Source organism: Nuphar pumila, chromosome 11 (genome assembly GCF_984573655.1).
Source record: "Nuphar pumila chromosome 11, dmNupPumi1.hap1.1, whole genome shotgun sequence".
Lineage (NCBI taxonomy): Eukaryota > Viridiplantae > Streptophyta > Magnoliopsida > Nymphaeales > Nymphaeaceae > Nuphar > Nuphar pumila.
In genome coordinates this window covers 100,522,560-100,541,602 of record NC_143259.1, presented here as the reverse complement: position 1 = coordinate 100,541,602, position 19,043 = coordinate 100,522,560, and the positions used below count along the sequence as shown (strand labels likewise).

Below are 19,043 nucleotides of genomic sequence, written 5' to 3'. Positions count from 1 at the left end.
GGTCAGGTTCAGGTCTTGGTATGGCTGAAAAAAAAAAAAAGTAGACCCATATGTGTTAACGGCTTCGGGTATCATCGGTTTGTGTCTTCACAGGTTCAGGTATGATCGGTTTGGGTATTAAAAAGTTCAGGTTTCAGCTCGGGTCTTGATATTTTAGATACAAATAACTGTCAATAAAACAAATTATAATGGATACATGCTTGATTATTTGGTGATTGCCCAAACCCAATTCATTTAAATAGTCGACAAAATTTTCACGTAAAGAAGAAAAAGGCCCTCACATATATTTGGCCCAAATTAACTGGTTGTAGACGTACACAAAAACAGGGCGAACCCATGCAAAAATGGGTCTTTCGGGTCGGTCCGAACTGAACCACATGGTAACCCTTGCCTTAGTCTTGCTCATTTGCCGAACAGCTGTTACTTCCAACCACATGTAACCCTTAACAAGACATGCGCTCCAATGCTAGTAATAGACTGAAGAAACAGCTGTTACTTCCAACCATGAAAAACCCATCTTAGATTACGTGAATAGATGGATAGCTGGTGTGCCAGCCCAACATTAATGGATGTTCAGTTACAATTTCCCTCTTAATTAACAACCTTCTCTGCTTATAAATATTCCACAATTTAGCATCACTAACCTGGTTCATACACTCAATACTACCAACATGGCAATTGCACCACCATCTCACCACCTATCGTCCTTCTTCCTCCTCATTGTGCTTACCGCTCATCTTCTCCTATCATACTCAACCACCACCTTTGCCGCCGCTGACATGACGACGTCGACGGCCGCCCTGGACATTCATGTAGAGTTGATTCATGTCGATGCACACCGCAGTTTTACCCACTTGGAGCGATTACACAGAGCAGCTAGCCGAGAGAAACATCGGCTTCGGAAGCTGCATCAGAAAATCCGGCATGGTAAACATCAGGCACAAGGTGATGATGATGTCGAAGTTTCGGTTGAGGCTGGAGTCGGTGAGTACTTAATGAATCTAGCGATTGGAACACCCCCACACTCCTTCTCCGCCATGGTTGATACTGGTAGTCCTCTTGTATGGACACAATGTGATCCATGCATCAATTGCTCCAACAGAGAACCAATATTTAGCCTGTCAAATTCCTCCTCCTTTTCGAGGATGCTACCCTCCAATCCTCTTTGTGCCTCCCTAACTTCGCGTGTAACTACATTGGATAATTCTACTGGTGGATGCAACTACAAGCTTGATTATGAGACTCCAGCTACTTCCCAAGGATACCTTGCCATAGAGACGTTCACCTTGGGCTCGGGGAATCGAACCGTATCGTTTAAGAATATTGGGTTCGGCTGCGGCAATCACAACCAAGGTTTCGATGAGGGTGCTGGCATAGTTGGGCTAGATCGGAGCCCGATGTCACTCGTCTCTCAACTAGGGTCGTTAATCGATAACCGATTCTCCTATTGCTTCACTTTGTTTAATGACTCTGTTTACAAATCGAGTCAACTCGTGTTGGGCCACAGTGCTGCCTTGATCAGCTCAGACGCCTCGACAACGACGTCGCTGGTAGTTAACCCGCTCTTCAAGGATTCTTATTTAGTGAACTTGGAGGATATCAGTGTCGGAGGGAAGCGTCTCCTAATACCCAGTGGTTATTTCCGGGGCGAGTCTTATGGAGTAGAAGTAGGTGGTACCATCATCGACTCAGGCTCAGCGCTTACCAATATAGTACCACCCGCTTACATGTAAGAAACTGTCTCACTTTAATTTCTTGCTCTAATTTGGGGTAATGGGGTACCTAAACCCATGTTCATTGAACAAAACTTGCAACTGATGCGTACTTAATATGGTGTTTCACTTGTGATAGGCGAGTGAGGGATGCACTCGTGAAGGCTATCGGTTTACCGGTTGCTGATTCCTCAAAGGCGGGGCTTGATCTCTGATACCAATCATTGCCAGAATCAGCGTCCATCCCTAATGTTACCTTTCATTTTGAGGGTGGTGATCTCGATGTTTCCAGAAGCCAATATTTCGTTCGCGATCGAGATACAGGCTTGACTTGCTCAGTGTTGATGCCATCAACAGTGCCCATAGTTTCAATAATTGGAGGCGTCATGCTGGCCAACTTCCACGTCCTTTACGACCTTGGCAACAACCTCATCACTTTCACACCTGCAGAATGTGGTAAACTGTGAACCGCGCTTTCTATAACCCTCTTCTGTTTCCTTGGAAGCTCCATGAATGGGACTTTTATTTTTTTGAAAGAGAGGAAGTATTTTTATTCGCTAGTTTTGTAGCAGGGCGATACCTCATCATCATTCCTGCAGACCTCTTGTACTGATTTCACAGATCAAGTGAATTTTATCCTTCTTTAAAAAACAAAAATAAAGATTGGAAGTTGTTTATTCAATTGGAGTTTCAACAAGCAAGCACATGTATTTGTACTAATCCCAGTATTTTCCTTTTGGCATTTAATAACATCTCTCTCTCTCTCTCTCTCTCTCTCTCTCTCTCTCTCTCAACAGTTGAACACACTTATGATTTGCATCCGAGCAAGACTAAATGAGGTGCATTTGAAGGAAGCATAGAGTTTGAGTCTCTATGAATGCCAAATTTATGTTCAAAATCGTGCACAAAAGAACTACAGAGTTCTCACTGATGATTCATACAAGATCTAAATCCAAGATAATTCTTTATTAAGACATCTTAATACATGTCATATGTTGGGTCCAAAGATTTGATGAAGAAAGAAAAGCACAAACATGACTGACTTAACTACAAGGACCATATGTCACCAAAAAGTATTCATCTCTATTAATAAGACATTTACATGTAATGGTTATATAATAGCCGAGTGCATTTGTTGTGCCTTACCATTGATGAATTACATGTGCCAAAGTGATGCCAACCTATTCTCGAGATTACCAAAACAACATTCGAGCTGTCACTCCCAGCATATATATATATATATATATATATATATATATATGAAAAACCCGTAATGTCAACTGGGTAGATCATCAAACGATGATTGGATGCGCCTTGCGCATCGATTTTGTGCAAAAAATGAGCATTAGCAGTGGTCACGGCCACCGCTAATGCTCTTGGAGGAAAATTGACTTTTAGCGGCAGTCATGACCACTGCTAAAAGTCCTTTTTACGTTAAAATAGAAGCATAGTTGTTGATCAATGCGTGATCAGCTGTAGATAATCATCCGATTATGTCAGGCAATTTATGTGTTTTGAGGATCTGGGTTACTATATATATTGTAATTGTGCAAATTTTTTGTTTCTTGTTATGATTATGTAGAAGTGTTGCTGAGGTTATTTATCTTTCAAATATATGTGCTTTGTCTGACCTAAAAAAAAATGTGATCTGACACTTCAACTGGATAGGCCTCAAGCAGGTTACAACTTAGTCTTCTTCATCATACAGCTAGTGCCCATTCAATTTGGATTGATTTGGTTATCAATATTGATTGCCTACTTATATAGCTAAAATTGTACTTGTTTTACTCACATAACGTACCTATCTTAGTCGCCGGAACTTGGATCTAGCCGTTATTGGTTCCAAGGATCAATGAACATGAAGCTCAAGTACAGTTTAATCATGGGAGGGGAATCCCAACATTATTAGTTGTTATGGGCACCCCAGATGCTACCTTTTCCAAGCAAGGTGTTTGATGTTGTCCACTCTGCATGTTGTAAGGTTCTTGGTTGAACCCCTCTCTTTCTATTTTTTCAATTCTTTGATACTAGAACAATATGATATAAGTCTTATTTACTAAACTACCAAGTTTCAGAACACAGAGCGACACTACTCCAAGTTAATTGAGACTGATCAGAAGAGGACAGACAAATACATCAATAAATTACATGAAGGTTTGCGGTCTCGCATGATAACAAGCATACCCCATAAGTTTCAAGTTGTCGTGATAGTAGCTTCAAGGATTAATACAGACTGTGAGTGATCCAAGGGTATCGCAGGAAAGAGGCTAGCAGCAAGCGATGGGAACAAGAGAAAATTCCCAAGTGGGCAGGAATCATGACTACCTTTCTCCAAGAGAGAGTTTCAAAAAAAGAACTATGATTCATCGGTTGTGAAACTACTACAGAGACAAGGTGTAGTCCAGCCTGACCAACAGACTAACTTTAGCTGCCAGAAGTGTCGCTTGACCTACCTTGAAAAACCATATTGGTCGTGAAACTACTATATAGTACAATGTTAGCTCAAGTTTATTCTCATAATTAATATGCCAGGGATAAGCAACAGTAAGATAAAGCCAAGTATAGAACACTTCATATGGAATAGATAGTGATATATTGTTCTTCTCCTGATATTACTTTAATACTCAAGATGAATCAGATGTCAAATTTATGGATTCATATTGCAGCTTGGGAAAAGTTGGTGGATTTCATTTTTTGCAGATTTTGGGTCAAACTGTTTCTTGATTGGAAAATAATTAAGTGGGTGTGCAAAGAATATGCAAGCAAGGACATGGAAAATGAAGAAGGCCTTCCCTTGATTGAGGACATACAACCTTCTGAATATATGTGTATGCATACTGGGAGCAATAAGGAACAAGGAGAGCTCTTATTGAATGTGTCTGTCTATTTCATGTATTAGAAAAACAACATATTGGTTATATATATATATATGAAATCACAGAATGCCTTATATTTAATGAATAGTCGTTTTGATTTTTATGAAACACACACACACACACTTATATATATATATATATATATATATATATATATATATATATATATATATATATATATATATATATATATTGCAAGTTTGATACCCAAGGTGTGCATTGGCCATTTTTACAAGACAACTAGAAAACCACATCTTTACGGATGGGGCTTGAAGAGAAAGGAAGAGAGACATATTCAAAAGGCAAAAGTTTGCTTATTAATTTTAATGAAAATGAAGAAGTTACACTCATTGTTGATCTACTTTTAAAAGAATATCGACTATGAAATTGTTGCATATGAATTTTTTCTGTTAGATACATCATGTGTTGCCTGCAAAGTATTTGTATGCTCTGGATTTTCAAAACAACACTTGTTCAAAACTTCATGGATTTTTTTTTCTTTACAGCAGAATTTAGAAAAGGTTTTTAGCAGTAGCAATAGACGATAATGAGTTGTCAATTTTAGAAAATGCTCGGCAAGTTACAGGTATCTGGCCAAGCACTCATTGACCATTAAAGTATTTTATTTATGAAAATGAGTTATTTATTACAAATATTACTGCTTGAAAAAACATTATTCTTTAAAACTGGGTTTGAAAAGGAAAGGGTTCAACATTATCTGAAGAAACCTTAGAACTCGATGTCGCCTTGCTCCGCATATTGCATCAGAGGTTCAGTACATATATCCCCCATAAAACGGTGTCAGAACCATTGTTGGTATAGTAGGAAAACATTCAACTCAAACAAGTATAAATTATAAAAATACATGGAGCCACTTAGGGCCACAGTTCGAAACGATGCTTAATTATCCAAGACTTAGTGTATATCACAAAAGCCTCCTTAGTGCCACAATTGAAACATCAAAACTCAAGTCTCCAAGACTTGGTATATCTGTATCCCACGAATCCCAATGAGAGCTCATCGAGCTTAGCTTAGTCATGCGGATACAAAACAGGTCTTTGCCCTATCGGTCCAGTATTATATTGATCTCAATACCTTTCACATGGTTATACGTGAATCATCAGAACAACACACATTCATTCATTCATTTATTCATTGTTGAACCTAGAACTAATGCATTGTTTTGATATTAATCATTCACCCCCTAGTACAGGGGAGAAGCTTGAACTTCGACATCAACGTGATGTTCTAGAGGTTTATTATTCTATGTATTTTAGATACCCCAGAGGCCTGATGACCCTATCCTTGGTGGGGCGGTAGAAATCATACCGAGATAATCCCACCAGGTAATTTTGGATGCATCCTCTACTGCACTAGTGGGGTTCAATCCTTAGATCTTAAGGATAAGCCGACCTCCAAACCTTCTGAATGGCGAGAGGTCCCTTGAACTCTTTGGTTGATAATAAATCCATGTCACTCGTGGTTATACCATCACTGTCTACCACGGTGAGCATAAGTCTTAAAGGGGTTCGGCAACATAACCATAATTATAAGACATTTGAATGCCACTTAGGAAAATCAATGTGTTATGCACTAAAGGACATATCTACCCCAACCCCATTCAGTATTTGGAAACACGAGCCACCCATGTGGTCAAGGGACTATCGTTAATTTTTATTCATATGCATGCAAGACTCCGCCCTCGGCATCAACGAGCTTCATGAGCGTTTCACTCCTTTCGAGTGGACAACCAACTCTGACACATCACCCTTACGAGTCTTGTTGTATAATAGTATTTCACATGAGCATGTATATACAACGATCACCATTGATTGACTGCTTGGCATATGTAGATGCAACAAGTACTGACCTAGTCAAGGCACAACAACTACTCTAGTGCATCGACACTTATGTGTATGGTGCCCTTACAAGCGGAGGTAGAACTAGCCATTCAGTCTGAGTTCCGACAACAGGGTCATCATTGTGTCATTCAAACTTGCTCAAGAAAGTAATTTGCCAAATATTTCGGCAGCACTTTCTCTGTTTGACAAAGGAAGCTTGATGATCCTTTCTACTTTATGGAAAGTTACTTAACAAAATTTTGGCAGCACCTTCTCTGTTTGATGGAGGATGTGATATGATCTTTTTAAGTTCAGTGAGCATCTTTCAAAAAATTTACCATCACCTCCTATTTTTGACGAAGAAAGCGTTATGCTCATTTAAGCTCGATGAACATCTTTTCAAAAAATTCGGCAGCTCTTCCTCTCTTTGATAGAGGAAATATTATGCTTAAATCGAGGATAGATGTGCACTGTTGTGTGTACTTTATGTCTATCATGGTTCATTGGAACCTAGGCCTTAATTAGGCCATGCGCAAGTGACTTAGGAGGTTACGTAAAAGCAGTTTTACACAAACATTGAAACATTTCCAATAGGGGTTTCTTTCGTCAATCAAAGTCTTGATCAAGGATTGGCATATGGAATCACATTTGGTGATAGGCGTTCACCTTCATTTATATACTTACTTATGCACAACTATATATAATATAAGTAGGAGCATGTGCACGATATAGCGCAATGACATAAGTGAAAGTATATTTAAGGTTTAGGTGGTAAAATCGAACTAAATAACTTGCAAAAAGAAAATAGGTATATATTTGAGAAAAGCAGGATCCATGACATCATTCGATGCGATGACAATCTTAAAAGCATAAGAAAATACATATATATTACGAAAAGCAGGAGCCTTGACATCGTTCGAGGCGACGATAATCTTAAATACATAAGGAAATATATATATATATATATATATATATATATATATATATATATATATATATATATATATATACACACATTACGAAAAGCAGAAGCCTTGGCATCGTTCGATGCGAGAATAATCTCAAAAGCATAAGCAAATACATATTTATTGCATAAAAAGGGGTCTTGAAATAGTTCGACTCAACTACAATCTCAAAAACACAAACAAATATGTATATATCGAGAAGAGTATAACTTTGGTATTGTTTGATGCACAAACCTACCCAAGATATGTGGTAGTGCTCCGACATGGTGGTTGAGGCACTCCTAGGTCGTGGTCGGCATGTCCTTTATGTTCGGTACGGTCACAACCAAGAGTGTCTCTTAAAGCTTTCAATGAAACGGTAATACGATGAGATCTAGACCAAAAACCGGATTGAACACTCATATTCCAAAATACATAATGAGTTAGAAATTTGATAGTTCTCTAATAAATAATGGTTTCAAAATATAAGTGTGTCTATAATAAAGTAGATTATAATTATATTATTATTATTTATTTATGTGTTGATGATATGCTTCTTTTTTGTTCTAATAGTGAATGCGTAAACCAAACAAAGATTTTTATCTTTCATGTTTTATATGAAATATTTGGGTGTTGCAAATGTTATTTTAGGAATCAAAATTATGAGAAATAATAATGACATTACATTATGTCAATCATATTATATTGAGAAAATTCTTACAAATTATGGGCGTGGCTACATACGCCGAGCAGTCGATCAAGGGTGATCGTTGTATATATCTGCTCATGTAAAACACTATTATACAATAAGACTCGTATGGGCCAACGTGTCAGAGTTGGTTGTCCACCTGAAAGAGGTGAAACGCTCGTGAAGGCCGTAGATGCCGAGAGTGGAGTCTTGCATGCATATGAATAAAACTTAGCAATAGTCCCTTGACCACATGGGTGGTTTGTGCTTAAAAATACTAAATGGGTTTGGGATACATATGTCCTTTAATTCATAACACACTAATTTTCCCAAGTGGCATTCGAATATCCTATAATGATGGTTATGACGCCGAACCCCTTTAGGACTTATGCTCACTGTGGTAAAGAGTAATAGTACAACCATAAGTGACATGAATTTATTATGAACCAAAAAGTTCAAGGGACCTTCTGCCACTCAGAAGGTTTGGAGGACAGGTTATCCTTAAGATCTAGGGATTGAACTTCACTACTGCAGTAGAGGATGCATCCAAAATGATCTAATGGGGTTATCCCGGTATGAGTTCTACCACCCCACCATGGACAGGGTCATCAAGCCTCTAGAGTATCTAAAATACATAGAATAATAAACTCGCAGAACATCGCGTTGATGCTAAAGTTCAAGTTTCTTCTATGTACTTGGGGGTGAACGGTCACCATAAGATCTTCTTCTTCATTGTTTACCCATCCACTTGGTATATCATTTGGATCACATTCTTCTATGAATGTTTCATCGACCAATGAAGATATGACATACATTTCATGCGCAACATCGTGACCATAAGAGAAGTCATAGATATCATCTGATTGATAGTAATCACTCTTCAGTTAACTTGTTTTCTTGTAACAGATCATACTCAGGGTATAGTTTGGACTTCACCTTGCAAATTGCCCACCATTCATTTCTATCTGACTTTTTTGTACACAGATATGAAGTATAATAAATTTGTTGAGCTTGCGAGGCTAATATGAATGGTTCATATGTTCCAAACCTTTATTTGTGATTCACTTCCACAATGCCTGAGGCTTTGTCGACTCTTGTTGCAGTGGAATCAAACCAATGACACTTGAATAACGTTACCCTATTATTTATGCCTAAGTAAGTCAAGTCCATTATTTCCTCTATAACACCGTAATAATCATGTTCATTTTCACCGTAGCTGCTACCCATGACACACACGCCACTATTCATCGTTAATTTGTTTATACCATAGTCTTTTGTATGAAATCAATAACTATTTACGATATACCCGTTGTAACATTGCACAACTTTGGTTGGACCATTTTGTAAATCACATATTCCTTGATCTTTAACATCATCATGGCAGACCTACACACAAACATAAACAATGATTGTGATCACGACCAACTAAGTAAGTTAGTGTTGTTTACAAGTACACAATTTATGTGAGCGTCCTTACCAATTCTTTCAACCACTCCACAAACTTAGTTTCACGTTCTTTTTGTACTTCTGCATCAGTGAGATGTGAAACTTCTCTTCGCAACTCCATATCAAATCGTCTGCAAACCACAAATTCTTATATTACCGAACCATGTATGCATGTATAGCACATAAAAGAATTTAGAATTGTGTTGTGTCTACATATACTTACTCGATGTATGGGTCGATCGCTGAGCAATTAAAAAGAATATAGATGCGTGCTGCATCTTGCTCTCGATCTGTCAAGAGTCTTGATCAACAACTACCAAATGCATGCCCAAGTAGTTGAAATATCGACAGTTTGTCAGCTACAGTTATTTGTTCTCCATCATCGTTACAAGGCGGGCATGTGTAACATGTTGGAATGTGATGTTTAAAGTACATAAATGAGAAATTTGAAATCTCTTCTAAAGTGTACGCCTCACAAATAGAGTCTTCTACTCTTGCTTTATTACGAACTTTTTTTTTGAGGTCAAACATGCATCTGTAAAAAATATACATTTCAAATTTGAAATATCTGTCATTAAAGACACAAATATAAGAAAACATATATCTTTTAAATGGGTACATCCACCGATATTGCACAGGACCACCAACCCTTAGTTCATATGGCAAATATATGATCAAATTTTCCATAACATCGAAAAATGCTGGCGGAAAAATCTTTTCTAGCAGACAAACAGTAGTGATGACAAAGTCCTCGAGATTCATTATATCAGATACTACGACTTTTGATGATGCATAAATATTCTATTTTATTAACACATTTTTACTATATAAATGCATCATCTATAGGTTAAGGGCATACACTTAGGTGCATAATGATATTATAGAGCTCTGGTTCGAATTTCATCGAAATCAGAGTTAATTTGAGGAAATTAATGCATTTACAATGTAACGGGTCATATCTCGGATCCGATTTAGAAGATCTGGATCCAGACGCCCATTTGGATCTTGGATTTGGGTCAAAATACATTGATTCAACCCAGCTCCAGCCCATTTGAGTTTTTCATAAATACTTTTCTAAAAAACCCCTCCTACATGAGGCGCCCAGTAAATATTTATCTTTTAACACTGATTTTGTAAAATAGCCAAAACAAGCCAAATCGTGTATAGGGGAGAGGGACGCCCATTCCAGCCTTGTCTTTGCTTTGATTTTCGTGCCCTAGGGGCATAAATCTTACTCACCTCCACTTCCACCCAGCCGCCCCTCCCATTCATGTTCTTCCTTATCCATGAAGCTCATCTTCAATGGAGACGCCATCTTCTTCTTTCATTCTTTTCTTTTCACATCTTGTCCTTCTTCTCCTCCTGTTGGAACTAACTTTTGATTTGTTTCTTTGCAGACGCAGTTGGAGTGTATCCATCATGGTGGAGGTCCCGCTCCACCATGGTCGGTCGACCCTGAACCCTGGAGCACACCATTTGCGGATCCCTGCAAAGGAGACAACAAAAGGATATTAGACAGCATCACCGAGGTTTCTCGTGGCGCGAAGTCAAGCAAAGTCCGCTCTGCCTTTCCCCTCAGTCATCGGATCGCCCTGGAGGTTGGTTCTCTCATCCCTTTCTTCTAGTTAGAACCCATTTTGTGCGTGAGTTATGTAGATGTGATTTTCTGTATTTTGGTTCAGCTTTAGCCGAAATCGTTTGCTCCCTCAAAACTGTAAATTGCAAAAAGTTGTGAGAGTCCATTTTTGCCTTCTTTAGGGACAAAATAGTCTTTTAGTTAATTGTTTAATTTCATGTAGTTTTAGTGTTTTCTAGTAGTGTAGTTAGTGAATTAGAGTTAGTTAGAGTAATTAGAGTTACTTTGCTTAGTTAGATTAGTTAGATACTGTAATTGTAGTTTTCTTTAGTTGTTTAATTGTAATCTAATTTCTGTATCAGTTTAGAATTAATTGTAGATGCAAGTTAATTTTAATTTTTAATTGTGTACTGACTTTGTGTTTTTATTGTGTAGGTTGATAAGTTAGAATAGGTTCACAGGTGTAATTCAAATATGAGGTGCCAAAGCACATGTTGTGAAAAGACAGTTTTGCCCCTGGAGACCTGCAGAAGACTTAGCCTCCTATTTTAGTTTATTTTCATAGTTTGAGTGTTATTTCATTTAATTTGTAATATTGACATAGATTGTAAACCTTGTTATATTAATAAAGTGTTATTTTAGAATTAATTCAGAAGTATCTCGTTCCCTGTGGATTCGACCCGTACTCGCCACTCTGTGAAAAGTCGGTTTTTATATCTTTGGTTGACGATTTTCCCAAGTTTTTATTGAAAATATCTTTTTGAAAAATACCCATTGCAAAAAGTACAACCAACTTTCGATGCACACAATGTTCAAAAAAATCTGCTCAACTCAGACAATACCCCCATAGGTTTGTCTAACATATCATGGAATGCTAGGAGTATCAATCGTTGCATAAAGATATGACAATCTTGACTCTTCAACCCATATAAGTGTTCATCGTCAATCTTCACAACACGAGCAATGTTAGAGACATATATATCTGAAAATCTCAACTGCCTCAACCATTGACATACCTGCTTTATTTGATCAGGTCCAAGCACGTACCTTACCTTTGGTTTCAGTACTTTGCCATTATACTCTTTGAGTTCCAATTCTGGTCATTTACATATTACTTTTAAATCCATACGGGCCTTCGAATTATCCTTTGTTTTCCCTTTATCATTCATTACTATATTGAACAAATTATCAAACACATTTTCTCCCCATGCATCACATCCAAATTATGTTGTATCAATAGGGTCGGCCAATATGGTAGTTCCCAAAAAATAGATTTCTTTGTCCAATTGTGATCCTTCCCAAATCCAAGGAAGGACGTCGAACTACGGGCATATGTTAATACATCTGGAAAGTATCGCAATCTTCTTAAAATCTCTATGCCAGACAATCTTGTGGCTAGACATTTCATTTGAGTTGTGTCTGCTCGAGACACATTCCTTTGTCGTCGTAACGGATGGTCGCTTGGTAGAAATCGATGATGACACTCAAACCAGCAAGGCTTCTTTCCATGTGTCAATCTAAAAGATTTTGTATCCTCTATGCAGTACGGACATGCCAACCTCTCATGTGTTCTCCAACCAGATAACATACCATATGTAGAGAAGTGACTGATTGTCCATAGAACAACGGTCTTCATATTGAAATTTTGTTTTTTGTCAGCATCATACGTGGTAACACCGTCATCTCATATATCTTGTAGTTCAATAATCAATGACCTTAAATATATATCAAGATTTTGGCTAGGGATCAATAGAGACAAGAAAAGATTTGGACGCTTCATACATTAGCTTGATGGATGGTTGTATGGAGCTACAAATACTGGCCAGCATGAGTATGAAGTTGATCTACATCAAATGGATTAAATCCATCTGTACATAAACCGAGTCTAACATTTCTCACCTCCATTGCGAAGTTCTTATGAGTACGATTAAAGTGTTTCTAAGCTTCAGTGTCAACAGGATGCATGATCTTATCTTCATCATGTCGAACTTTATTTGCATGCCATATAATGTGTTTAGCTGTCCTAAAAGACATACAAATGTTGCAATCTAAGAATGATAGGAAAGTAGCGTAGCGACTTGTATGCAACTTCTTTTGATCTCGTGCTACCATTTCCTCTTGTTTTTGGCTTGAACCGAGGATGCTCACATGACGGGTATGATATGTTGTTTTCCTGATCCTTGAAATACAACATACAGTTATTTGGACAAGCATCTATCTTTTTATACCTCATACCTAGAGCGTTGACCATAACTTTCGCACGATAGAAATTTTGTAGCAATTTCTCATCTTTGGGCAACATACTCTTCACAATCATGCACAAATGGTCAAAACATGATTGACTCAAATTATACTCGGACTTCAAATTCATTAGTTGAAAAACTACAGAAAAGATATTATGACTCCTGCAACCGTTCCAAAGTGGTTCATCAACATCTCTAAGTAAATCATAAAATCTACTAGCTGCATTGTTTGGTGATTCTTCATCTACTGCAATTCTTACATCACTAGGACCAATAGCAGAACCGAGTTCTGTTCCTGTGGCATCAAATATCAAATCCATATATGGATTCTCGTGCACTGCATTCACCCGTGCATCAAAATTGCTTCTAAATTCTTCTCCATGAAACGTTCAATTCTGATAATCACTCACAAAACCCTTCCTGTATTGGTGATGTCTAACGCCATCAGGTTCTACAAATCGATTATTCTTACAAATCTTGTAGGGACACCTGATCCGACCTGTGGGATCCACTGTACTGACACTTGCAGTTGCAAATTCAATAAAACTTTCAATACCATCTATATATTCATGCGATAACTCATTGTCAACTACCCTACGGTACATCCATAAACGGTTTGTAGTCATTTTGTCGAATGATGTTACAAAATGTATCCAAACCAGTTAAAAGAAAACCATCAAAATGCTATGATGAAGAAAATATCAAATTTATCATGCAATATATGATGTCATACAATCACAAGAATTATGATGCATGCATTGATAACTTAATATTTTTATATGCAAAACTATTCATAACATGATGCATTAATTTGAAGCATAATATCTTTATACAATTTCACATGGAAGTCATAATTAAATTGAAATTAACTACATGCAAGCATGTATATAATCACATCAAATATTGCAATAAATGGAAATCATTCATATAAAAAAATATCAAACATGTTCCTCCAACAAACATATTTCAATATCTCGCTAACTACTGTCATGCCTAGCATGCAATCCGTACTCCAAAAATAAGAACACTTCTATTCTCGTACATTAAAATCATGCTCACCATAATGTCCAAACTCCAAGAAAGCAGTCCTAGATATCAACAACTAAGTGAGTGTGTGAACAGTAAAGTGTTGCATTCAATAAATTAAATAACATGTGAAGCGCTTACATCACTTACTCACCACGGGTATTTACCCGATTTGCATTGTTTTTGTCTATTACTTACCATGGGTGGAAGAGCACAAGCTAGATACGTTGAGAAATCTGCAAGAGATACTGTGTTAAAATGAAATCACACAGTGTTAAAATGAAGACACTCCAGAGGCAGTGATCGTCTCTCGAAGCGGCAGGCACAGGGTAATGAGGTGGTTTAGGCGCCCGACGAGCGCTGGGTTCCTGAACCTCGACCCGTCGCCCTCTGCCAAAAAAAAAAACAGAGGTCGGAGGGGCGACCACCTGCCGCAAAAAAAAAAGAGGCAGGGTCACACCCCTCCCCCCTACCAGAGGATCACGGGGGCGACCCCCTGCCCGAATAAAAAAATGAGGCAGGGGTCGACCTCCTGGCGGAGAAAACAAATGAGGCAGGGGGCGCCCCACTGCCGAAAAAAAAAGAGGCACGGGGGCGACCCCCTGCACGAATAAAAAAATGAGGCAAGGGCGACCCCATGCTCGAAAAACAAAAAGAGGCAGGGGGTCGCCCCCTAGCCGAAAAAATAAGGGGCAGAAGGCGACCCTCTGCCAGAAAAAAAAAAAAAACAGGTAGGGGTTCGGCCCCCCTGCCGGAAAATACTAACGAGGCAAGGGGGGCGACCCCCTGCCGGGAAACAGAAAATGCCACAGGGGGGTCGCCCCTCTGTCGGAAAACACAACACGCGGCAGGGGTTCAGGCCCTCTGTTGGAAAACACAACACGCGGCAGCGGGTTTGCCCCCCAGCCGAAAAACACTAACGAGGCCGGGGGGGCGACCGCCTGCCGGAAAAACTAAAAGTGGCATCCGCGCCTTTTATCAGAAAAAAAATGTGTCTTTTATCAAAAAAATCTGGGAGACGCCGGTCGGGGGGCGGCGAACCGGGGGCAACGGGTACGGCGGCAGGACGGAGAGCGATAGGCAGTGGGGGTCGGGGAGACGTCGACGAGCGAGATATGGGGCGGCAGGAGGGAGAGGGTGGCCGGCGGGAACAGCGGAACAAAAAAGAGAAAGAGGGCTCTGATTAGGGATTTACGCGACATTTAGCGACAGATTTCACGACTACCTAAATCTGTCGTAAAGCCGTCGTAAATTAATATAACTACGTAGAAACAAAACTATTCTGTCGCTAAATCCGTCGCGAGATAGCGACGACACACTTTTCCTCGCCAAATCTGCCGCTAAAATACGCGGTTATTACGACCAAACATTTCATCGCTAAGTTGTCACTAATTTGCGATGGAAGCGATTCTGTTGATATTTTTGTAAATATTACGGTTCTTAGCGACGGATTTGTTTCTCTTGTTAATCCCTCGCAAATTAGCGATGGAATTTTTTCGTCGCTAATATCCATCGCTAATCCCCTATTTTCTTGTAGTGTCCGCTCAAACTTGATTTTTTTATGTCATTAGTAAAGCAATCCTAGAAAAATTATGGATGAATCATTGATAATAACCCGTTGATGATTCATTTTTTTCTAGGGATTTGATTGCATTAGCACAAGGTAAAATTGCTAGATATTATCTTTTTAATGAAATACTATGAAAAGAAAGCCTATTGCGAATTCCAATTTTTTTAGAAATATGAGAACATGTAAATTTCAATTTTCGAGAAGGTTTCACAAGGTGGAGTGATCAGGTAAATTTCGGACATGATGAATTCATTTTGTCATCCCAGGATATATATTATTTTGTTCCCTTTAAGTTTATGAAATTAGTTAAAAACAAAATATTTATTGATGAATGTTTTTGTCGACACTATAGTAATCCACTTGGCAGGGTGCAGGCTATGAGGGTGAAGCCTTTTTGATCCCTGATGCAGCGCGTCTGAGTGAGCTTGAATAAAAAAACATGAACCATCGAACCCGAATGCTAAGGCCAAGCTCCCAACAAGATTGAGAAGTCCGGAGTTTTATTTTTAGCGTGTCTTCAAACACATTTTGCTTGAGATCGAATTTTTAGCATAGTGAGATTTTTTAAATCCTTGTATTTTTTCTTGTTTAGGTTTCGATGGCCCGTTAGGATCCATTTGGGCCATCGGAGGGTATATGCGGGATTAGGGTAGTACTTTTTTTATTTATTTTTGTTAGTTTGGCTATTGTGGATCCACCCTGCTGGATTCGAAATCCAAAACCCGCCCAAAAACATAGGGAGTGGTTTTTTGAAATCTTGAAACCCTCTTTGAGAAATCGAGTGAAGGAGAGAGCTCACCCCTTTCAGCCCACTAATCACTTGCAAAAAGAACACAACAAGATAAACAAAGAAACAAATTAAACCATATAGAGAAATTAAAAGAATCTGAATGCTGATTCGTAGGGAAGATATTTTTCAAAGAACACAAACCAAAATCGAATTATTTAGGAAATAATGATTGATTTCATGCTCAATCAGTGGTTTATGAAGAAAACCATGACAAGCAATTTCAGTCGATTCTTTCATGATTTTCTTACATTTTCTGGGAAAACATAAACATATTTTCATTGAATGGTGAGAAATTGTGATCTTATTTGGGTAAAAAAAAAGTCGTCGCTTATTTGGGTATACCCAGACATTCATGTAGAGTTGATTCATGTCGATGCACACCGCAGTTTTACCCACTTGGAGCGATTACACAGAGCAGCTAGCCGAGAGAAACATCGGCTTCAGAAGCTGCATCAGAAAATCCGGCATGGTAAACATCAGGCACAAGGTGATGATGATGTCGAAGTTTCGGTTGAGGCCGGAGTCGGTGAGTACTTAATGAATCTAGTGATTGGAACACCCCCACGCTCCTTCTCCGCCATGGTTGATACTGGTAGTCCTCTTGTATGGACACAATGCGATCCATGCATCAATTGCTCCAACAGAGAACCAATATTTAGCCCGTCAAATTCCTCCTCCTTTTCGAGGATGCTACACTCCAATCCTCTCTGTGCCTCCCTAACTTCGCGTGTAACTACATTGGATAATTCTACTGGTGGATGCAACTACAAGCTCGATTATGAGACTCCAGCTACTTCCCAAGGATCCCTTGCCTTAGAGACGTTCACCTTGGGCTCGGGGAATCGAACCGTATCGTTTAAGAATATTGGGTTCGGCTGCGGCAATCACAACCAAGGTTTCGATGAGGGTGCTGGCATAGTTGGGCTAGATCGGAGCCCGATGTCACTCGTCTCTCAACTAGGGTCGTTAATCGATAACCGATTCTCCTATTGCTTCACTTTGTTTAATGACTCTGTTTACAAATCGAGTCGACTCGTGTTGGGCCACAGTGCTGCCTTGATCAGCTCAGACGCCTCGACAACGACGCCGCTGGTAGTTAACCCGCTCTTCAAGGATTCTTATTTAGTGAACTTGGAGGATATCAGTGTCGGAGGGAAGCGTCTCCTAATACCCAGTGGTTATTTCCGGGGCGAGTCTTATGGAGTAGCAGTAGGTGGTACCATCATCGACTCAGGCTCAGCGCTTACCAATATAGTACCACCCGCTTACATGTAAGAAATCGTCTCACTTTAATTTCTTCCTCTAATTTGGGGTAATGGGGTACCTAAACCCATGTTCATTGAACAAAACTTGCAACTGATGCGTACTTAATATGGTGTTTCACTTGTGATAGGCGAGTGAGGGATGCACTCGTGAAGGCTATCGGTTTACCGGTTGCTGATTCCTCAAAGCCGGGGCTTGATCTCTGCTACCAATCATTGCCAGAATCAGCGTCCATCCCTAATGTTACCTTTCATTTTGAGGGTGGTGATCTCGATGTTTCCAGAAGCCAATATTTCGTTCGCGATCCAGATACAGGCTTGACTTGCTCAGTGTTGATGCCATCAATAGTGCCCATAGTTTCAATAATTGGAGGCGTCATGCTGGCCAACTTCCACGTCCTTTACGACCTTGGCAACAACCTCATCACTTTCACACCTGCAGAATGTGGTAAACTGTGAACCACGCTTTCTTTAACCCTCTTCTGTTTCCTTGGAAGCTCCATGAATGGGACTTTTATTTTTTTGAAAGAGTGGAAGTATTTTTATTCGCTAGTTTTGTAGCAGAGTGATACCTCATCATCATTCCTGCAGACCTCTTGTACTGATTTTACAGATCAAGTGAATTTTATCCTTCTTTAAAAAACAAAAATAAAGAGTGGAAGTTGTTCATTCAATTGGAGTTTCAGCAAGCAAGCACATGTATTTGTACTAATCCTAGTATTTTCCTTTTGGCATTTAATAACATCTCTCTCTCTCTCTCTCAACAGTTGAACACACTTATGATTTGCATCCGAGCAAGACTAAATGAGGTGCATTTGAAGGAAGCATAGAGTTTGAGTCTCTATGAATGCCAAATTTATGTTCAAAATCGTGCACAAAAGAACTACAGAGTTCTCACTGATGATTCATACAAGATCTAAATCCAAGATAATTCTTTATTAAGACATCTTAATACATGTCATATGTTGGGTCCAAAGATTTGATGAAGAAAGAAAAGCACAAACATGACTGACTTAACTACATGGACCATATGTCACCAAAAAGGATTCATCTCTATTAATAAGACATT

At 38.9% G+C, this 19,043-nt stretch overlaps 1 protein-coding gene and 1 pseudogene across 1 annotated transcript; both read left to right on the top strand.

Annotated features, from left to right (window-relative positions):
* Positions 1-671: 671 nt before the first annotated feature.
* Positions 672-1,927, top strand: LOC149822602 (aspartic proteinase nepenthesin-2-like). The gene is made up of 2 exons (XM_089980319.1): positions 672-1,729; positions 1,852-1,927. The coding sequence occupies exons 1-2, from the start codon at positions 672-674 to the stop codon at positions 1,925-1,927; spliced, it is 1,134 nt and encodes a 377-aa protein (XP_089836445.1).
* Positions 1,928-2,056: 129 nt separating this feature from the next.
* Positions 2,057-18,433, top strand: LOC149822601 (aspartic proteinase nepenthesin-1 pseudogene; annotated as a pseudogene).
* The last annotated feature ends 610 nt before the right edge of the window (positions 18,434-19,043 follow it).